We start from the raw sequence: 24,220 nt of genomic DNA, 5'->3' as shown, positions 1-24,220 counted from the left end.
CATTTATTCACCCTCATGTCGATCCAAACCTGTATTGACTTACTTTCTTCTGTGGAACACAAAAGAAGATTGTTTTTGTCTATACAATGTGGGTCCAATATTGTTTTGGTCTGACTTTCAATGTATGAACAAAAACAGTCAAAACATTCTTCAAAATATCTTCTTTTCTGATCAGCAGAAGAAAGAAAGTTATACAGGTTTGGAATGACTTGAGGGTGAACTATCCCTTTTAGGGCACTTTCATTGTTAAAGTTTTGAGTTTGGTTTCTGTGACGTTTTCACATTTTATTGACGTGGTCCGTTTAGTTCACTTAATAGATTGGGGGCATTTTAACTTGTTAAAGGATTAGTTTACTTCAGAATTAAAATTTCCTGATAATTTAAACCAAATTAAGGTTTTTGAGGAAAACATTCCAGGATTTTTTGTTTGTTGAAGGTCCAAATTGCAGTTTCAGTGCGGCTTCAAAGGGCTCTACACGATCCAAGCCAAGGAATAAGGGTCTTATCTAGTGAAACAATCTGTAATTTTCTAAAAAAAAAATTTAATAAAATGTATATACATTTTAACCACAAATGCTCATCTTGCACTAGCTCTGTGATGCACCACGCATTACGTAATCACGTTACAAAGGTCACGCGTGACGTAGGTGGAAGTACCGTGGTAGGGCGAAAAACTCCATCTCAATTTCTCCTCCAACTTCAAAATCGTCCGACATCATTCTTTTACCTTTTTTGTTGTTGTTGTTAAAGCCGTTTGACTTAGTCTTTGCATGTACTCTTTGCAAACAGTTGCTCAGTACTTCCACCTATGACCTTTCCAATCCAATTACATATTGTGTGATGCTTCGCAGAGCTAGTGCAAGACGATTTTTTATTTTTTTAGAAAATGACCAATCATTTCACTAGATAAGACCCTTAATTCCTTGGCTGGGATTGTGTAGAACCCATTGAAGCTGCATTTAAACTCCAATTTGGACCTTCAACCCGTTGGTAGCTGTTGAAGTCCACTATATGGAGAAAAATCCTGGAATGTTTTCCTCAAAAACTTTAATTTCTTTTTGACTGAAGAAAGAAAGACATAAACATCTTGAATGACATGGAGGTGAGTAAATTCAGGAAATTTTAATTCTGACGTGAACTAATCCTTTAAGTCATTTGCTATAATGTGAATCATGAAACTTTGGATGGTTGTGAGAGCAGACTGTGTGTGAACAGAGAATAAGATGTTTCAAGCCAGAGAATCAGGTAGGCGTGAAGGGGACTCTACCTCTCCCCATTGACTCGTTGAGTATGTGGGATTGTCTCTTCATGTAAGAAGCTCCACTGAATCATGATTATTGTTTCCTTCAGACTGCGAGCATGTGGAAGAGCTTAGGAGTGTCAAGAACAAAGATCATTTGTCTTGTAAATCTTTTAATGAAACATGAATTTGCACTACCGAGTTCTTGAGATCAGCAAAATGAATAGCAACAGTGTTTTCTAGTTCATGCAGAATCTGCAAGCCTGGTCGGGCCCTGATTGTTGTATGTCACGGTTGCAAGTCGGTACAAAGCAACTTGTTCCCTCAGGCTTACGGGAATTCCACTTTTGTATAAATACATGGATATGAGTAAGCAGGATTTAGTGCAATAATGTGACTGTCTGTCAGACGTCAACTTAAGCTCTGAGAGGGGAAATGCACAGCATGCATGCTTTTGTGATTACAGAGTTGACTTGGCTTAGAAATATCTTTGAGCGTTTTACATCTTGGACCACCCATTCAATCTCTATGAGCATCATCTGCTTTTTTGCCAATGACAACTCAACCAGCTGAAATGGACTAGACTATGCACACCCACCAGACTCCCATGCATGATAATGGAAGCGTTTAACAAGTTCTGTGTCAGCATTTAAGGTCTTTAACAAGTCTCCAGTGAATCATAGTGCAGGTTGCGCTCACTGATTGATTTCCATGGTGAACTTGTGAAGTTCTGAGGTTGCCACAGTGACCATTTGACATTGCTAGGAAACTTTCTGCAAACCACATGCAATGGTCTCATCTGGCAATGAAGAGATGTACAGTACAGCGTGAAGTGAGATTTAAGTATGCGTTGTGTGGCGTAGTGGTTATAAATGTTGTGGGTTTGAACCCTCCTAGGCACACAATTGTGGTTGTTCAAGGTGGAATGTCTGTGTCATGAGTGTTTGGATAAAATCTTCTGCTTAATGATCACTTACTGAATACTCCGTATACTGTGAAAGCTGGCATTGCACTTTAAGTTATCTGCCCAGACTGTATTTGTTAACCGTGCACATCTTCATACAGGTGCAGATGGTGTTGGCGTGACTAGCTTGATTTATCTACCTGGTTCAGAGAGAATGACTGTTAATCAAAGCAGAGTAACACAGTAGCAACCTACAAAACCTGATTTGTAGCTTGTGGATCTGAAGCTAAATCTTGCTGACTGTGTTACAGTAAATTTATCGCTTTTTTATGGATTTGCTTTTTGCTTACTTTGGAATTCGCATTGGTACTAATGAATTTTGGCTGTTCCAAAACTAAATGAGCTGCCTTCCTGTCTACTGCCTACACTGCGATTGCCTTTTCATAAGTTACTTATGAACGGTCTACATAGGTCTACACAATCTACACCAATAGCACCCCTTATGGAAAGTACATGCACATACATTTTTTAATGATGATGAATATAAATTCCACAAGATTTATTCACTGTCACTTTTGATCAATGTAATGTGTCCTTGTTGAATAAAGGTAATAATTTCTTCAAACAAAAGATCTCACTGACCCCAAACATTAGAACAGTACTGTAAATTACAGATTTTATTAATGTATTAGTCTACTTGTGCCTGTTTATCATTTTTAAATTTAGATTACTGTCATATAGGGTAGGATGGGGGAAGATGCCCCCCTTAACAACAATGTGGATTTACTTTTAAATTGTAACATATGTAGAAAAAGGTTAGCATGCACATGATGGTTAAATAATAAAATAATACAAATTGAATGATTTACTTCAAAAATAAAATCTCCAAAAATCCCTCATTAACAAATAGACACAAAAAACTTTGATGTTCAACATAATACAATGTCACAGATCACTATTTTCCAGAGACACAAAACTGGATCAGTTAAAATGTTCACCCAAAAATGAAAATTCTGTCATCATTTACACTGAATTTCATTCATCTTTGGAACACATATTTTTAACAAAATCTGAGAGCTTTCTGTCCCTCCATTGACAGGTACACAACTACCACTTTGATGCTTCAAAAAGTTCATAAAGAGATCATAAAGCTAATCCATATGAATTGAGTAGTTTTATTCCATATTTTCTGAAGAGAGACAGTCACTTTATATGATGAACAGATTTAATTAAAGCAATAATCTCCAAGAAGCCGTGATTTACAGTGAATTTATAACCCCTAAGGGGCTTGTTAAACCCTCTTACCTGTTATAAATTCACTGTAAACCACGGCTTCACGGGGCTTATTGCTTTTATAAAACAGTTACCACACAATCCAAATATTAAAGACAAAAAATATGTATCAATGCAACTTTCATGAAGTAAAATCATTAAAAGCCTTCCTTCCGCTGGAGAAAATAGTCCATAAGCTTGAACAGCAAGAAGTTACATCGTTACGCCACTAGATGGCAGCAAAGATTGTCTTTATGAGCGAGTCGCAAAGACTTTTATATTGAAACTTGTTGTGAACACGGAACAAGGCGCAAATGACAAATGCTTTGACTAACGCTGTCAGTGTCAGCATGGCATTCTTATTATGAACATAGGATAGACCTATAGGAAAATGCTAAATCTGAATGCCTCAATGAACAAAATCAATAGAGAACAATGTTGCTAAGAGGGGTTTCTAGGAAAGACGAAACAACATACACACTCAGTGGCACAGCAATACTTGCGGTCAGCTGTAAGTTTTCAGGAATTTTACAATGGCTTCTAACGTGGCTCAACAAATCAGAATCAAGGGCCTTTTAATATTCACATTTTAAAGGTGCCCTAGAATTAAAAATTGAATTTATCTTGGCATAGTTGAATAACAAGAGTTCAGTACATGGAAATGACATACAGTGAGTCTCAAACTCCATTGTTTCCTCCTTCTTATATAAATCTCATTTGTTTAAAAGACCTCCGAAGAACAGGCGAATCTCAACATAACACCAACTGTTACGTAACAGTCGGGATCATTAATATGTACGCCCCCAATATTTGCATATGCCAGCCCATGATCGAGGCTTTACACAAGGGCAGCCAGTATTAACGTCTGGATCTGTGCACAGCTGAATCATCAGACTAGGTAAGCAAGCAAGAACAATAGCTAAAAATGGCAGATGGAGCAATAATAACTGACATGATCCATGATTACATGATATTTTTAGTGATATTTGTAAACTGTCTTTCTAAATGTTTCGTTAGCATGTTGCTAATGTACTGTTAAATGTGGTTAAAGTTACCATCGTTTCTTACTGTATTCACGGAGACAAGAGCCGTCGTTATTTTCATTATTAAACACTTGCAGTCTGTATAATGCATAAACACAACTTCATTCTTTATAAATCTCTCCAACAGTGTAGCATTAGCCCATAGCCACGGATCACAGCCTCAAACTCATTCAGAATCAAATGTAAACATCCAAATAAATACAATACTCACATAATCCGATGTATGCATGCAGCATGCATGACGAACACTTTGTAAAGATCCATTTTGAGGGTTATATTAGCTGTGTGAACTTTGTTTATGCTGTTAAAGGTAAGCGCGAGCTCTGTGGACGGGGGAGCGCCAGATTTAAAGGGGCCGCAGCATGAATCGCTCATATTTAATGATGCCCCAAAATAGGCAGTTAAAAAAATTAATTAAAAAAAATCTATAGGGTATTTTGAGCTGAACTTCACAGACGCATTCAGGGGACACCTTAGACTTATATTACATCTTATAAAAAAACGTTTGATGGCACCTTTAATATTCAATGATCAATGCTTAAATGTAAATAAAAGCCTAAATTAAATCTGTTCATCATATAAAGCGATCGAGTCTCTTCAGAAAATTTGGAATAAACCACTCAATTCACATGGATTAGTTTTACAATCTCTTTATGAACTTTTTGAAGCGTGAAAATGGTAGTCGTGTAGCTGTCAACGGAGGTACAGAAATCACTCAGATTTTATTAAAAAATATCTTCATGTGTTAGACAAAAGTCTTACGGGTTTGGAACAACATGAGGGTGAGTAAATGATGACAGAATTTTCATTTTTGGGTGAACTATCCCTTTAACCCCAAAACTGTTTCAACTGAATAAATCTCACAAATGCTGATATTCAAATGAAATGACAAAATAAAAAAATAGCATAGCCATTGATCAAAAGTACTGAGATGAGATTTTGTGTCATCTATGGTCAAGAGAAAAAAAATCGTACCCCAACCTACCCTAGCTTTTGAAACAGTCTTCGAGTCAGAACAGGGCCGTGCATTTAATACATATATATAAAAAACAGCATATTAAAGTGCTCACTAGGTTTTGGAGCAGAGAAATGGTGTCAGCGCTCCACCCAAGCTTCTCAGCTCTGTGTCTGCCTGTTGACAGATAGCAAGAGGTGAGAGGTCAGAGTTTTGCCCTAACTCTTGGAAGTCTTCCCTTTTTCTCTGATATTTTGTGCATACCCAGACACACACACACAGACTCCAATTAATATCTCCTCCATGAAGATTCCTGGACAAAGCAGCCAGTCTTTCAGTGGCCACAATAGCGCAGAGGCCTGCACAGTCTTAATAGTGTCAGCGAAACACTACATCTTTTTACCGTGGAAAAAAATGAGGCCTGAAATAAGGCATAGCTGCGGAGTGAAATCATGGGGGCTTTTGGGCGATAAGCAATATGAATTAGGCTGGCAGGACTGAAGGCATTCTTTGTATTGGAGATGGGCTGACTCACCCTCTTCGTGCCATATGGTGGGGGTTTGGTGTCCGGGCTTTTTCTGGAGCGCTGACCTTCGCGACCAGGCTGTATTAAAGTCAGCGGCTCTCATTTCCACATCCTATCCACTCCTGACCCCTGCAGCTCACCCCGCGGCTCTAGGGACAGTGTGCTTTACTGTACTGGTGTGAGTTCCACCACCTGCCTAACCCATTTACTCGCTTCTTCAACTCACTGTTTATGCCAGGTCTCCATGGCTCAGATGACCTCAGATGGGCCGTTGGGGGATTTCCCTCTGCTCTTTTTCTCTGGCTGATATTAAACAGAGGCACAGACCATAATAAAAAGAGATTAGACACTCTGACCACAATTGTGACCAGATTTCAAACCTCAAGAGTTGCTGCTACTTTGTTGGCGACAGTGTAAAAGAGCCTTTGTGGAAACAGATGCTGAGGCTTCGGGATTATTATCTTGACTCCCCTTTTCCATCATGACCCTACAGACACCTCATCTGCTCCTGTTTCCAGCCCCACTTACTCTCAAACCAGATAGTAGATAGTGGTGAGTGATTTGATATCAGTCTCTACTGCATTCACTCCTGCAGTGCAGAATCAGAGAGCACAGTTGTGTCGAATTTTGTTAAACTTGGTGCACATCTGGTGCAAAAAAATGCAAAGCTTATGAGCAGAAGAACATGGTCAAACATGGAGATGGTCCAGTCTTGTTATGGGGGTTCTTTGCTGTTGCAGGAAGTAGAAATCTTGACTGTATGAAGGAGATCATGAATTCTTTCATGAAGTATCAAGCCATTTTGGCAAAGATGGTGATGCCTTCGGTGCAGAGATTGAAGCTTGATGATCATTGAACTTTCCTGCAGTATACATCCAAATCTACTAAAGGTTGGTTCAGGGATCAATCGTAGAATGTTCTTGAGTGGCCTGTACAGTCTTCAGATTGAAATCTCATTGGAAATATTTGGTGGAATTTGTAGAAAGCAGTGGTAATATGGAAACCAAAGCCTAGCAGTGATCTGGAAGCTTTTTCAAGCAAGGAATGGGCCAAGATTGCAGTAGAGAGGTGACAGAAGCTTGGAATAAAAGATTCTGCACAAAATTTGACTTTTGGGAGTCATGAACTTTACATTCTCGGAATCACTCAAATGTGTATTAATAAACTTTGTTTAATAGTTCACTGATGCCTTTGAATTGTTCTCATAAAATTGTGTTCTCAGCAGCAAAATATCTTGCAGGTTAAGGGGGTTGAATCATTTTGATTGCTACTATATATAATGAGAATAGAGAATAGGTTTACATAGTATATGAAACACTTTTGCTACAAGAAAACAAAGACAGTACACATCCTATTTTCCATGATATATGGCCTTATGTGTACCTCTCATGCTTACACAGTACAAAACGCACACAAACAGAGACCTAGCACTGAGGACCCCAGGCAAAGGGGTTTATAAAGAGGAGCGAAGGGGAGTGTTAACATAAAAGCTTCCTGCTCCCCACCGAGCCAAAATCTTGCCTTCAAAGGTAGTTAATGCTTAAACAGGTGAGTGGGAGTTTCAGGGTCCATAACTCTGCCGCTGTGTGTAGATACAAGAAGCACTGTGACCTGAGGGAGGCCCCGGCCTAATGGCCAACTCCCCCCTGCTTCCTTCGAGCAGCAGCCAAACCCCATCACTGAGGCAGGGGTCATTAACCACAGCAGCTCCCCCTACAAAGCACTGCAGCATTAAAGATGGGCTCTCATGTTTGGCCTCTATCTGTTTATTTTACTTAGTGTCCTCAGTGAGTGTTTGGAAGGCTCTGAAGTGTGCAAGATTATTTTTCTTGAAGCTATTTATCCATGAATGTGCTTCAGTGTGAACCAGCCAAGGGGGTCTGGCGTTAATGTTTCTGTATATGACATTCAATAATTGCATTTTGACATAGCTGGTCTATGAACAAAACAGAACAGTTAATTTTTGAGTTTTCAAAGCTAGAAAATACATTTAGCGGAATGCTGAAAGCTTTCAAAACAAGAGATTGTGAGCAAGAGAATGCAGTTTTGTCTTCAGTTGGATATCAGCTTTGTGTGTGCGCGCTGCTTCATTTTATGATAACCTAAAGCATGTTCTCATCTGTCATAAAGCAGCAGGAGTGACATGTAATTTCCCTTTTTCCACACAAATGTGCTCAGGCTTTAAGACAGAATATGAGTCAGATCTCAGAGAGAATTATAGGCTAAGCTGTTCCACATGTTCACCTGCTACCTCTCTGCAGTCTCTCATTGTGTGTGTGTGTGTGTGTGTGTGTGTGGGTGTGTGGTTTAAGGTGCAGTGATAAGGGGCAGGATTTGTTATTTTGTTCCATATTGTGGATGTAGTTTCAGATATGGGTAGTTAAAGAGATAGTTCACCCAAAAATGAAAGTTCTGTCATCATTTCCTTACCCTCATGTCAATTGGTTACCAACATTCTTAAAATATTTTCTTTGCGTTTTGCAGAAAAACTAAAGTCATACAGGTTTGGAACAATATGAGGGTGAGTAAATGATGACAGAATTTTCAACTATGTGTGCAGCTTTTTATGTTAACTTGCTTCCTCCTGTCTCTGCGTAATGTAAAGAGAGAAGTAAGTCATCTGGTTGATTTCCCAGAGAGTAAACTATGTGAATCTTGTTTGTTTGAGCAGTCTGACATGTAAAGTTCTGGACTGGGTTTAGGCCAGGACTTCCTATTTTGTGGTTAATGAAAGTAATAATGATGACTGACACATTCACAAATATTTTTTTTTGTTCAATTAATCATTTGATCTGGTTTATAAAACCAGTCTGAGTGATTCGAACTGATCAGGTTCTCAAGTTGGCATAAAATGAAAATTCACCCTGTCTATTTTCTTATGTATGTTATGGTGAACGATTCATTCATGTATATCTCTTAATTTTGTTCTTAAAGCTGCAGTCCGTAACTTTTTTTGGTTAAAAATGATCCAAAATCAATTTTTGAGCAAGTACATAACCAGCCAGTGTTCTCCTTAAACGTGCCCTAGAACTTTTTTTAAAAGATGTAATATAAGTCTAAGGTGTCCCCTGAATGTGTCTGTGAAGTTTCAGCTCAAAATACCCCATAGATTTTTTTTAATTCATTTTTTTAACTGCCTATTTTGGGGCATCATTATAAATGAGCCGATTCAGGGCTACTGGCCCTTTAATTCTCGTGCTCCACGGCCACGGAGCTCGTGTTTGCCTTGAACAGTGCATAAACAAAGTTTACACAGCTAATATAACCCTCAAATGGATCTTTACAAAGTGTTCGTTAAAGTTGTGTTTATGAATTATACAGACTGCAAGTGTTTAAAAATGAAAATAGCGACGGCTCTTGTCTCCGTGAATACAGTAAGAAACGATGGTAACTTTAACCACATTTAACAGTACATTAGCAACATGCTAACGAAACATTTAGAAAGACAATTTACAAATATCACTAAAAATATCATGATATCATGGATCATGTCAGTTATTATTGCTCTATCTGCCATTTTTCGCTATTGTTCTTGCTTGCTTACCTAGTCTGTTGATTCACCTGTGCAGATCCAGACCTTACTGGCTGCCCTTGTCTAATGCCTTTCATAATGTTGGGAACATGGGCTGGCATATGCAAATATTGGGGCGTACACCCCGACTGTTACGTAACAGTCGGTATGTCATTTCCATGTACTGAACTCTTGTTATTTAACTATGCCAAGATACATTCAATTTTTCATTCGAGGGCACCTTTAACTGATTCACAACAGTAAGCTTGTAATAATGTTTTATAATAAAATTATACTGGTGGATTTCGAGCATGCAGCAGTTCGTCTTTGCGTCATTACGTCACGTCTGTAAACAGAAAGGAAGGAGTCCCAGCTAGACTATGCATATAGGATACTGCTGGAAACGGATCATTTATAGCCTTTTCTCACAGCAGCTGAAATAATTTAACTTATCATTTTGATGGCGGATTGTAATCCAGAAAGATCCAAATGACAATCATCAATGACAACTGGAGATTCACCCGTAGTCAAAAGCAAAAGACTTTGGATTGCGGAGTGGCTACAGAAATTGAAATCTACAGATAACGCTAATACACACTAAATACACAGTCATGGAATGCTGATATTGTTAACATCAACAATTTGAGAATAAAATATAACAACAATAATAATTTGCACGGTTTGATGTGATGTGAGCTAAGCGATTGTTAGATTTAATCACCATTGGTAACACGATTTATTGTAGGCTAATGCTTTTCCCCTCAGTTGGTCAGAACAAAAGTTACTTGTTCAGATGACATTTTCCGGTGAAAATTCCACACCAGCATCCACACCGGTGTGATGACTGACAGCAAACATTAGATTCATCCGCATCGAGGAGCCGTGCCGTTGCACAACGCACGTAAAGATAATAATTCCGCATATCACTGCAATTGCAGGTTGCAAACAGAGATGGCGACAAAGAGGCAAAACTTACAGACAGCAGCTTTAAATTTGTTTTGACCTCATAATTTTTTTTTTTTTTTTTTTGTTAAAATGTCTTAACTCGATCTTCCTGTGAATCAACAAACTTCTTTCTGGTGACTTAAGCCCAAAGTATACTTTTTACGCGTACACGAGGATCAGCGTGCAGTGTGCGTGACACGAATTTCGTCATCAGAAGAGTACGCATACTTTGTACGTGCAAGTTGCACATGCACATTTTATTTTTTTTTTGCAATAATTAGTTTATCCACAAGGTGGCAACCATGCCCTGGGGGCGTCAATTCACAAGGTAGTCGAAGAAAACCTGCGTACAGCCCGGAACGCATGCAAGCTACAGTGACAATGCTGAAAACTGCGCATTCGTGGAATGCCTGTGTATCCGTGCAAGTCAAGTGAAGTATACTTTGCAAGGCTGTGTGTTCGACTGTGCGTATGCATAAAAAAATTAAGTATACCCAGGGCTTTATGCTCTAAGTCCACTTAAACCCCGCCCCTTCGCCTGTCTATTTGTCACACAAAACTTCAGAAAAGTTGGAATATAGTGCGCAAGTTACTTTTGTATCCTTTTTGAAGCTCTGAAGCTTCACTTCCCATTTATTGTAATTGAATGGAAAACAGAAACTTGCACATTCTGCAAAATATCTTCTTTTGTGTTCCACAGAATAAAGAAAGTCATACAGGTTTGGAAAGACATTTAAGACAGAATGACATATGACAGGGGGAAAATAACAAACCAACCTGGATAAGAAGTTGGAAAATGAATGTACATAGTGATGAGCAAAATACTGCCTCAGAATTTGATTTAATATTATGTCATTTTGTGGTCTTATTGGAAAAAAAACTATAACCCATAATGCTTTTCATCAGTATAGCCCCTGCCACACTCTTCTGAATCTTATGATTTGTTTTTGTTTCTTATGAATTGTTTTCTTTTGACTGAATATGAGAGAAACAGTTTAGTATGTGTTAACAGATGTCTATGTGTGACAGTAACATTTGACAAGCACTGTAACTGTTGTTAACAGGCTCTGTAATTCATGGCATGCACCCAAATATGTACTTCCAACCACGGTGTCCCATCAGACCAGAGGCGTCTCATGCAAACATCAATATTCCAAGGTGTCCAAACAAATGAGGTTTTGTGTTTGTTATCTCTCATTGTGGGAATTCTAGTGTGACATCATCAGTATATGTGTGCACGAACTCGCTCGCTTCCCCCGTGGAGCTTTGAACGCTGATGATCCGAGTATGTCTGGAATTCTGAGGGAGATTTTCATTGCTGAATGTGGTTCGGAGAGGATTGTTGCGTCGTCACTCCATCCAGGCACCCTGATGTTAGTATCAATTCAGTTAGATCGAGATAAGATGGTTCACTCCTTCACCTTTATGAGTCACAGCGATGTTCATGATGTACTTCACATTCCAGTAACAATCTGTCTACTGTTATGAATTCTTACGTTATGAACAAAAATTGACAGATTGATGATTTAGATTTGAGACATCACAGTACATATCTCCTCTGAGTCAATTTTCAATCACGCAAGGTGGTGCATCAGATCGGTGGGGCAAATAAAACATCCTGAAACAGCGCAAACATCTGTTGCACCACAGGATATCCATATTTGAAAACAGCTGGGTGGTTTGTGTTGGAAGGGCCTCCCCTGATATTGACTTTGGGAGCACTTTTGCCTCATCTTACAAGCTATATTCGAGAGGGAATGAGAGGCCTTCTCGTAATGCCCTCCAATGTATGTTATTTATTGTGGAAGAACTGTAGCTGTTGCAGATTTGTTTTTGTATTCCTGCATGTACTGTATGTGTTGGCGAATGTATTTACAACCAGATTTGTGTTTTCGGTGTGACGGTAAGGGCTCCATGTGTGTGTCTTTGGAAAGGTCAGAGGTCAGAGTGCTTTGTCACTGTATTGTTGTCTCTTGTATCTCAGCCAGACAACCGTCTACAGAGTTCAGTCAGGCCTTGTCACTGGGTGTGAGCAATGATCTGATCTACTCTGGCGTTGATTTAGCAGTTTAAAAGTGAAAAAGGACTTGTTGACTTGCCTGAGAAACTAGAGGTCTTTGTGATATAGCCTACATAAGACTCTCCTAAAGACTTTGCATCACTTAAAAACACCCACAGCTAGATTTTTACATTCCTTAAAGATAATGGGAGGGTTGCCTCCCTGTGAAAAAGTTGCCACACTGATGATAAGGTGTCTTGGGTGGTTACTAGGATGTTGCTATGTAGTTGCTAAGTTGTTTACTCATTCATTATCATTCACTGTTTTAGCACAAAAAGTGAGTGAAAAAAGTTCTGTAGCAACATTTAAAGGTTGTTTAATAATTGTAAAAATAAATGAAATGTATGAGGCAATTTCTGCAAAGTAGAAAAAATATACACTACCATTCAAATTCTGTTTTTGAAAGAAGTATTTTAGGCTCACCAAGGCTGATTATTTGATAAATGCAGTAATATAGTAATATTGTGAAATCTTATTACACATTAAAATAACTGTTTTCTATCATAATGCATTTTAAAATGCAATTTATTTCTGTGGTGCAAAGCTTTTTTCCGCATCATTACTCAAGTCTTCAGTGTCACATGATGATCCTTTTAGAAATCATTTTAATATTCTGATTTGGTGCTCGAGAAACATTTATTATCGTGTTTAAATATTGTTTTAAGTATTAATATTGTGAAATATTATTACAATTTAAAATAACTGTGTACTATTTAAATATATTTGACAAAGTAATTTATTCCTGTGATGCAAAGCTGAATTTTCAGCATCGTTTCTCCAGTCTTCAGTGTCACATGATCCTTCAGAAATCATTCTAATATGCTGATTTGCTGCTCAATAAACATTTATGATTATTTTCAATGTTGAAAACAGTTGTGTACTTTTTTTTTCAGGATTCCTTGATGAATAGAAAGTTCAAAACAACAGCATTTATCTGAAATACAAAGCTTCTGTAGCATTATACACTACCGTTCAAAAGTCTGGGGTTAGTAAGAATTTTTATTTTTATTTTTTTGAAAAGAAATTAAAGAAATGAATACTTTTATTCAGCAAGGATGCATTAAATCAATCAAAAGTGGCAGTAAAGACATTTATAATGTTACAAAAGATTAGATTTCAGATAAACACTGTTCTTTTGAACTTTCTATTCATCAAACAATCCTGAAAAAAAATATTGTACACAAATATTTTGTACAATTGTACACATTAAATGTTTCTTGAGCAGCAGATCAGCATATTAGAATGATTTCTGAAGGATCATGTGACACTGAAGACTGGAGTAATGATGCTGAAAATTCAGCTTTGCCATCACAGGAATAAATTACTATTCAAATAGAAAACAGTTATTTTAAATTGTAATAATATTTCACAATATTACTGTTTTTACTGTATTTTTAATTAAATAAATGTAGCCTTGGTGAGCAGACGAAACTTCTTTTAAAAGCATTAAAAATCTTAGTGGTTCCAAACTTTTGAACTGTACTGTATATATATATTAGAGCCCGACCGATATGGATTTTTGGGGGCCGATGCTGATGCCGATATTAACTCGAAAAGAGCCGATTTATAAGCCGATATTTTGATTTTGAAAATAAACTGGATATTAGACCCATTTCCTATAAACTACACTTACACAACATTCAATAACAAAATATCTGCCTGTTCTATGTATGTGGGCTGTATAAACCATTTTCCAGAAGGGATAATGTTAAAAAAAGCCTTAGATTACAGTCTCAATGACTAAACAATTGCACATCAAAAGTATATATTTTTTAATGATCAAAAAACAGTCTGGTTTTAAACATTTAACAGTTTTACTTCCAGTTGAAGCTGGTTTTAACAGTCTGTGTGTGTACTGTAAATAAATTATAATACTAAAGTTAAAGTAAAAGAGCTATACCAAACAAATTCAATATTCCACAAAACCATGTCAATGAATTGAAAATAAAATTAAAATAAGTTAAATGGGAAACACTGCAGATATATTTAGAATAAGTTAAACGCTAACGTTATAGTTTGACCTCTTATTAACGTTCGCGCTCTTCCACTGATAAACATGGTATTAGCTTTGTGGCTAATCTAATATAGCAATGCATTAGCGGCTGTAAGTGATGTTACAGAATATTTAGAAGTGATAATGATAGGACCGTTAGCTAGAACTACCACACTGTTTTATATACAGTGTATGAACTAAATCTACAATCATTTCACATGACGAACGACAGACTCACCGTCAAAAGAGTACATCTCCGTGGCACTTGGGTAAAGTTGGTTTTATATTCACACATTCGGACTTCTGATAAATTCAGACTTTCCAATAAATGTGCAATAAATTAATGTTTGCGAATTTTAAGCAGCGACATGATATTGACAACAAACGATTTTCAACTTACAACATTTTTCACAGTCGATCAAAATAGGCAAGTGTTGATTTAATGGCATATTTACTTGTGAATGTCCGCTTAATGTCCAATGTAGTGTGATTAACAAGGCTATTGAATACTGATGTCCGAATGTGCGAATATAAAACCAACTTTACCCAAGTCTCCGTGGCTCGGCTGATAGCTTTCTTCTGTAGTGGATTTCTGGCGCTGTTGTCAACTGGGGAGTTGCAGAGCTCCCTCTGGTGAACAAACTATGCAACACTCATAACATGAGTGAAGCATGAGACTCTGTTTCTCATGTTTCATCGGCCGTTATAAACGCTGATGCCGATTTAAATGCAATTAGCTCATATCGGCCGATAATATCGGCCGGCCGATATATCGGTCGGGCTCTATATATATATATATATATATATATATATATATATATATATATATATATATATATATATATATATATATATATATATATATATATATATATATATATATATATATATATATATAATATATATATATATATATATATATATATATAAATATAATATAATCCTTACCTTATCTCGATTCACAACAGTAAGCTTGTAATAATTTGTAATTTCGAGTGGTTTACTGGTAGGTTTCTCCGGGAAATTCAAGCATGCCGCCATTCGTCTTTGCACCATTACGTCACTTCTGTTTACATAAAGGAGGAGTCCCAGCTAGTTGGCTATATTGCATGTGAGGATTGCTGCAGGTGACGGATCATTTATAGCCTTTTCTCACAGCAGCTGGAATAATTAAACTTCTTTTGATGGTGGATTGTATGACAAATTAACGTTAGAGTTTGAACTGTACAGAAATTTAAATCTACAGGTAACACTAATACATTAACCTTCTGGGGTCTGAGGCTAATTTAGGGCCCTGAAGAAGTTTTGACATGCCCTGACATTTGTGCTTTTTTCAGTTGCTTATAAACATATTACATATTCATACATGTAGTCATGCAATGCTGATGTTGTTAACATTAACAATTTGAGAACATTTTTAGAAGTAAAACAATAATAATAATTTGCATGGTTTGATGTGATATGAGCTAAGCGATCGTTAGATTTAATTACCTATGGTGGCGCGATTTATTGTAGTGCTTTTTTTCTCAGTTGGTCAGAACAAAAGTGGCAGATTTGTAATTTGTTCAGATGACATTTTCCAGTGAAAATTTGTATTTTGGTCATACTTCCAAGACTCCAATTTGTGACTGCGAAGTACAGTATCCACTGGTGCGGTGACTGACAGCCACACATTCTCCTCAAAACAATAGATTAATCCGCGCTGAGGAGCCGTGCCGATGCACAACCCACATAAAGATGATAATTCCGCAAATAACTGCAATTGCAGGTTTCAAACCGAGATGGCGACAAAGAGGCAAAACTTACAGACTGCCGCTTTTAGCAGTCTCCAAACTTTTTAATGTGTACATGAATTTTAATCAAAGCACAAATGCGATATTTCAAGCTAAATTCAGTATTAACTGAATTTCTTGATCTCTGTTGCTGCTTGTTGATATCAGTTATACTGAAGAAATTATTCAAAGTCTTTTGCATGTGTATAAAACGCACTTCTCCAAACTGGCAAAGTTGACATGCCACGTTTCAGACCAGTGAATGATAGACAGGTGAGTAGTTGGTCCCTCACTTTCCAGGATGCATCAGAATGTGATGCATTTAACACTCAATCTGTATGTGGTTTCAGTGATCAGATTACAATACATTGTGACCTTTATACCTTTTATTTAGCACTGACCAATTAATACCAGGTATAAACAGGGTCATAGTAGTATTGATGCTTGTCTTTGCAAACATTTAAATGCTGAGAAGGATCATTAGTATAGAAAGCTGAATCAACAGAACTACTATAATGAACATACTTAAGTATAATAATTGTGGTTTGAATGTATCATCTGATAACTTAAGCGCACATAAATGGCTTCTCTTGCCTCGACCGTCTTTTATCTCTAGTGCCAGGCTGTCTAGCAACAGGTCTGCAAAGTTTAACTACACAAACCTTCAGCATCTCATCTGTCTCGCAAGACGTAACATGCCCTCAGGAACCGCAATTGACAAATGGACAGAAAAGTGTCCCCTTTCAGTGTTGAGATATAACTGCTGATACGACCAGCTTATCTGCACAAAGTGTGTTTTTTTTTTTTTTAAAAGACGTGTGAGTGTGTGTGAGTGGGTTTTGAGCTATTCTGCATGTCAGATCCTGCCGAGTGTCTTAGATTTTGCCTATGGCTTTGAGTAACGTCACTCTGAACGTGCTGATGTGTGTCTGTGCATGTCAGCACCTGACTCCTCTCTGGATGAGTGAACACAATGAAGAGAACTAGACTCCCTTCTCTTCACTCGAGCACACCGGTAGAATGGCTCCTTTGTGTGTAACATACAGTCTCTAGGGGCACTGTAACATTATGTAGGGAGTAGAGACACCCTGTTCACTTAGAAGAGACTGCAGGCAGATAGATACAAATCAATGACTGTCTCATAAGGATCAAAAGGTAGGGTTTTGATGTTATAGGTCTAATACTTTTGTCTATTCCAGTTTAATGTGCTTAAAAATAAAATAGTCAATTAATTTCCCCCAAATTCTCTCTTTTTTTTTTAAAACCAACCCAATAAAGAAACTTGGCTCAAAAAATAATGTCAGTTTTTAAAATAGAAAATAGATTGGTGGGACTAAGCCAATGTATTTTCGACCAGTGGCATACTGGAAAGTGTTTGGAAACCTGTTTGAAAACGGTCATTATTACTGCAATTTAGTGCTACAAAAATAAATAAGAGAAATATGAGATTAAACGGCAAATTTTCCTCCAAAAAAAGAAAAAACTAAATTCACATATTTCTAAGGCCCTGTTTACACTAGTGCATTTTCGTTTTAAAATGCATACGATTTGCTATGGTTACACCTGTCGTTTACACTACGCCAACATTTCCGAACCTCAAAAATGGAGACTTCTGAAAATGCTGCAGACCCTGTTTTAGTTTGAAAACGCCGGGGTTGCATTTCAGTATAAACGGATCAAAACAGAGACTTTTGAAAATGATGGTGGAGCTGCCCACGTTCACTCTGCGTATCCTCGACGACCGTGTAAACAATAACATGGAGACTGAGGCCCCTTTTACACAAGTGTGTTTTTGTTTTAAAACAGCGTTTTAAAATGAAAACGATCCTCGTCTACACTGGCATTTCCACAGCGTTTCAGAAACGATCTGTCTACACCAGTGGTTCTCAAACCTGTCCTGGGGACCCCTTACCGCTCCACATTTTGTATGTCTCCCTCATCAGACACACCCAATTCAACTCTTGCAGTTTCTACTAATTAGTTGATGAGTTGAATCAGGTGTTAGATGAGGGAAACATGCAAAATGTGCAGTGGTGAGGGGTCCCCAGGACAGGTTTGAGAACCACTGGTCTACACTACACATCCGAAAAAGCATGTCACATGACACACTGGGCATGCGCGTACAAGTAAATGGTTGCCTCTTGCGCATGTAGGCAGCTGCAGTACTAACAAAATGCAGAGTTTAACTGCACAATGGCTGTTAAAAATTACAACAAAGATTCAAAGACTATAGAATAACACAAGACATGTCATTCGTATTGTTTTGAATGGGAGAAAGTGTAACGCGCAATATGGCGGAATAAGTCCCGCCTTCAAAATAAGAGCCAATCGCCGACTGGTAAAGTCACCGCGTCACTGCAGCGGCCGTTAGAAGCACTGGTTTCTATAGAAACAGTCAGACGCGCGCCTCCTAAATGAGGCACAAGAGACGCGCATAGGTCTGCGCATGCACATTAGCTTGATCCAGCTTTTTGTCATGATTCGAGTGTTTGGAAAAAAAATTATGAGACAGTTGTTGTTAGAATTCATTGGTGATTTCAAATATGAAATTTAATCGAAAACTTGGCAAACAGCTTTGGAGAATTTGATGTTTCCCCATTCAAAGAGATAGGAGCTGCATGGATGCCCAGGATGCCCGAGAAGCGTTTCAAAGATGGCCGCCGAGTGAAATGACTTGTCTTAAAGGGACTCTGAAAGATTGCAGTTCAGTCTCCATGTTATTGTTTACATGGTCGTCAAGGATACGTTGAGCGAATGTGGGCAGCCACGCCATCGTTTTCAAAAGTCTCCGTTTTGGTCAGTTTATACTGAAATGCAACCCCGCGTTTTCTAACTAAAACGGGGTCTGCAGTCTACGTTTTCGAGGTTCGTAAACGATGTAGTGTAAACGACAGGCGTAACCGTAGCAAAACTTAAGCGTTTTAAAACGAAAACTCACTAGTGTAAACGGGGCCTGAACTGCAATCTTTGCTGGCTTGTCATTTTTAATAATAAGCTAAATTATTAGAAAATAGCCAAATTGTTGGTAATTGATGTACGTTTTTTTTTTCCTACTTTTTTCCAGTTGTTGATTTTCAATACGTTACCACTATTTATTTCTTTTAAAATACATCTATCTTGCCATGAAAATAACCATAGATGCTGGTATGGCAATAAAAACAAAATAAATAAATTGTACTCAAAAAAAAAAAAAAAGAAGAAATCTTTGGTTTAGAGGACAGTGGAAGAGTGCTGGTAAGGGCTGTTGATCTCCATACTCTCCCCTGTGGGGCATGGATGTGTGTATTTACTCAAGGCCTATCCCAGGTGCTATAGAACCCCGCTGAATTAGATCAGGACTTGGTGCCTCCCCTTACTTCACACTCACAGTCATCACTGAGCACCCCACCCCCAGACACACACACACACCAAAAGACCAGAAAGGGAGGATAAATTCCCCTGCTATCCCTCAGTCACTTTTAATCTAGACACAGGAAAGAAAGTGATAAATGTGAAGGAAATGCACCTTGAATGAGTCAGTTTATCAGATGATTCCACCACTCTGGATTGCTGTGACTTGTTCAATAACAACTGTATGACTCTAGTTGTCTCAGGAAAGGAGATGGTGGGCCTGGCAGTCTCCTCCTCAGCAGCTGTTTCTGGTAGGTGTTTTGTTACTCGCATGTTAGTCTTTTTTCCTTGGGAACTAGATAATTGTATTATCAAATAGCTTTCACATTTGGATGAATGATTTCCGTACAAGCTAAAGTGAAACATATTGATTAGTTTTAGTTAAATGCAGTAATTCCAACTTGAATTTAGCATAATAAATCCATCAGCAGTTCATAGGCATTTTAGTTGTTGACTTTGCATATTGCTTTACGAGTACATTTCTTTAGTAGCATCACACATAAAATTATCTTTACAAGTTTTAACAGGCATTGTATTTGTTGTCTAAGCAAAATACGCTAAAATAAGATTTCACTAAGGTGTTTAGAGGTTTCTTGAGGAGTGCTGTGGTTTTCACAATAGAGTATACATTACTATCTCTGGTAGGCATCTTAAAGCTATTTGGCTGCACTTTTAATGAGGTGAGGAATGTTTCCTCGCTTTTCAGCAATGTGTGAGGTGCTGAGTGCTAAAGCACTGGTGCAGTTCTCGGAAACCGCCCCGTTGTCCTCTAAAAACACAGCTTTCAACGCCAACTTCACATTCCTCAGCATGGCTTTTAGATTATGTTGAAACAATACGACTGTCAGTAAAGTGCTTTCAAGTGAGCAGAAAGAATAATAGATTATCAACTCTGATTTGCCTGCGCGATCTCGTAGACAGAGATGAAAACATCTCACAAGGGGTTGATCCAAAAGAAAGCATCAAACATCCCTGCCATCAGGAGAACCTGCAGGTTAGCTGGATCTGGCTTTGAGCGCCGGTGTGGATTTCTGTGTTCGCACTATGCTGTTTTGATGTGGTATTATCAGAGCGGACCACATGTGCTGCTCTCTGGAGGGGAGTGGGCATGTAGCCCCGTGTTGTGCTTGGCTTTGGAAATGACCCTCCACAGGTGCAGCTCAAGATAAAGAGAAGCACAAATGTGTTTGATCTCATGTAAGAGCGTATCTCTGTTGGAATCATGTATGCTCCATTGCGCTCATGTTGGTTTAAGATGGTCCTAACTGCCCTCAGACTTTGTTCATTAAGATTTCCTAATCTCAGTTGTAACTTCACCTGACTCTTGTGTTCTTTATGGGAAATGCACAAAAACATAATACATATCCAGGTTACTGAACAGAAAAACTGATGGCATTTTAGTTGAATAAAACTGAACTTGGTTCATACTAATTTCCATTGCTGGTGAACATCTTTCTATGTTGTTCCATCAGGTAGAACAGCGCATCAAACTAGCACTAACTAGCATCAACCTGCCTAAACCATACAATTCTACTTAGTGTTTCTATGGTTTAATGAAGCCTATTCTGTAATTATTTACTATTATAAAATGATACACTATATTGCCAAAAGAATTAGGACACCCCCCCAAATCATTGAATTCAGGTGTTCCAATCAATTCCATGGCCACAGGTGTATAAACTCAAGCACCTAGGCATGCAGACTGTTTCTACAAACATTTGTGAAAGAATGGGTTGCTCTCAAGAGCTCAGTGAATTCAAGCGTGGTACCCTGATAGGTTGCCACCTGTGCAATAAGTCCATTTGTGAAATTTCCTCACTACTAAATATTCCACAGTCAACTGTTATTGGTATCATAACAAAGTGGAACAATTGGGAACAACAGCAACTCATCCATGAAGTGGTAGGCTATGTAAAATCACAGAGCGGGGTAAAGTTGCAGAAGTTGCCAACTTTCTGCAGAGTCAATAACTTCAGACCTCCAAACTTTGTGCGACCTTCAGATTAGCTCAAGAACAGTGCATAGAGAGCTTCATGGAATGGGTTTCCATGGCTGAGCAGCTGCATCCAAGCCTTACATCACCAAGTGCAATGCAAAGCGTCGGATGCAGTGTAAAGCACGCCACTACTAGACTCTAGAGCAGTGGAAACATGTTCTCTGGAGTGACGAATCATGCTTCTCTGTCTGGCAATCCGTTGGACGAGTCTGGGTTTGGCAGTTGCCAGGAGAACGATACTTGCCTGACTGCATTGTGCCAAGTGTAAAGTTTGGTGGAGGAGGATTATGGTGTGGGGTTGTTTTTCAGGGGTTGGGCTTGGCCCCTTAGTTCCAGTGAATGGAACTCTTAATGCTTCAGCATACCAAGACATTTTGGACAATTTCATGCTCCCAACTTTGTGGGAACAGTTTGGGGATGTCCCCTTCCTGTTCCAACATGACTGCGCACCAGTGCACAAAGCAAGGTCCATAAAAACATGGATGAGCGAGTTTGGTGTGGAGGAACTTGACTGGCCTGCACAGAGTCCTGACCTCAATCAGACAGAATACCTTTGGGATGAATTAGAGAGGAGACTGCGAGCCAGGCCTTCTCGTCCAACATCAGTGCCTGACCTCACAAATATGCTTCTAGAAGAATGGTCAAAAATTCCCATAAACACACTCCTAAACCTTGTGAAAAGCCTTCCCAGAAGAGTTGAAGCTGTTATAGCTGCAAAGGGTGGGCCAACTCCATATTAAACCTTACGGATTAAGAGTGGGATGTCATTAAAGTTCATGTGCACGTAAAGGCAAGCATCCCAAAACTTTTGGCAATATAGTGTATCATCAGTCTGGTTACATTTCCTGTGACTTCACTTCACAAAAGAGCTATGCCAACTTCAGCATCATGTGACACTAACACATTTACTATGCTGACTCTTATTCTTGCCCTGCTCTTCAAACTGAACTGCTTATGCATTGCTTTTTAACACTACATTCTTCAAATAATTTGCCAAGTGGACACATGTAGCAAATCTGGGACATTGTGCCACTTTAGTTGCTACCCAACTGTGTCTCCTGGAGAAGGTCATGGCGAGGCCAACACGTAAAGTTAAACTCAGGCTTTTTGTGATCGCAGGGGCCTTGTGTCAACAAGTCTGAATAGAGAAACACTCAAACTTACACACCGGTGGGAGTGCCTGTAAGGCAGCTGGGGACACGATGAAAGGAAGTGAGATGTTTTGCAGTACATTAGTCAATAACAAAGGTTCTGCAACTGTGGTGAATCAAAGAAGAAGAAAAAACACTCTTGTCAAAGCAGCAGTATGCTGACCCAAATTTCAGATGAGTAATTTCTGTGCATGTGGGTGTAAGAATGTGTTTGTGTGAATTAGAGTATTTGTGTTTCTTTGTGGCTTTTAAACTCCTCACCTTCCCTATGGAGAGATGTGATCCTGAAGCGTTTTGACATTTTCTGGACCACAGCACAATCTGACTAGAAGCACATCATTCATTAAGGTTTCTCAGGGGGATGTGGAAGAGGGTGGTGGCCGTTTATGTACAACTACACGAAGCACAGAGAAAAAAAAAGACAGACAAGATGAGGGGCTGAAATACTTTGATATCTGCTTGAACTGTACCATCACACATTTTTCTATACATTCAGATGTTAACTCCTAAGCTTGTTTATGTCATGATATCTTACACAGTTTGGATCAACTTCAATTCCGAACTGGAGTGTAGCCATGAATGTGCAGAATATTAAACTGAAAAACAAGTGGTCTTTTGGGGGAATTAGAAATGAATACAGTACATACATTCAGCAAGTATGCATTACATTGAACAAAAGTTACAGTAAGCAAGACTTTTACATTGTTAAAACTGAAAATGAGATAATTGGTTTACACAGACACATTAAGCAGCACAACCGTTTTCAACATTGATGATAAGAAATGTTTCTTGAGCACCAAATCAGCACATTAGAAGGATCCGAAGGATCATGTGACAATGAAGACCGGAGTATACCATACCGACCCCAGAATTTTGAACAAGAGCGTACAGTATATAATATTATTAGCTTATTATGAGCTTAAATTTTGGTTGAATATCTAAAAAACATTCATGAGCAAAAATGTAACGAATATTGATTTTTGACATGACAGAATATTTCTACATTATTGCGAGGTAAAATATTACAATATTTATTTTCACACAACCCTAGGTTTTAAAGAGATGGTTCACACAAACATTAAAATTATTCCATAATTTACTCACCCTCAAGCCATGCTAGGTGTATATGAATATCTTCTTTCAGACAAACACAATCAGAGTTATATTAAAAAAAATATCCTGGCTCTTCCGAAGTTTAAAATGGCAGTGAATGGCACTCATGGTTTGTTGGCCAGCCCTATTTGTTTAAACCACGAGAGGTGTCTACTCTCTCCTACTCCTACGTCATGCATCGAGGTTATGCTTTCAGATTCAACTTGCGTGCGGATGTTTAACGGAAGCTGGCTATTATAGTTTCTAAAGTTTTAAATATAGATATTTTTCTTACGAAAACCCATTGCTTTGCTTAAGAAAACCTTTATTAACCCCCTGGAGCCGTATGGATTACTTTCATGAAGGATGGA

At 38.3% G+C, this 24,220-nt stretch overlaps 1 protein-coding gene across 5 annotated transcripts in view; it reads left to right on the top strand.

Annotated features, from left to right (window-relative positions):
- afap1l1a (actin filament associated protein 1-like 1a) overlaps positions 1-24,220 on the top strand; it is a 44,008-nt gene that overhangs the window by 2,603 nt on the left and 17,185 nt on the right. Inside the window, exon 1 of one of the 5 annotated variants that reach the window (XM_048176815.1) lies at positions 19,650-19,861. The exons of 1 other annotated variant lie outside the window; for it this stretch is intronic. In XM_048176815.1, coding sequence (XP_048032772.1) covers positions 19,795-19,861 — 67 coding nt within the window. In that variant the 5' untranslated portion in view covers positions 19,650-19,794. Of the gene's footprint in view, positions 1-19,649; positions 19,862-24,220 lie in introns of those variants that run through there. 3 more of the 5 variants (XM_048176814.1, XM_048176817.1, XM_048176816.1) reach the window with 3 other exon arrangements.

Source organism: Megalobrama amblycephala, linkage group LG23 (genome assembly GCF_018812025.1).
Source record: "Megalobrama amblycephala isolate DHTTF-2021 linkage group LG23, ASM1881202v1, whole genome shotgun sequence".
NCBI classification, from domain to species: Eukaryota; Metazoa; Chordata; class Actinopteri; order Cypriniformes; family Xenocyprididae; genus Megalobrama; species Megalobrama amblycephala.
The sequence above is the reverse complement of the archived record's forward strand: the minus strand, read 5'-3'. Positions and strand labels throughout refer to the sequence as shown.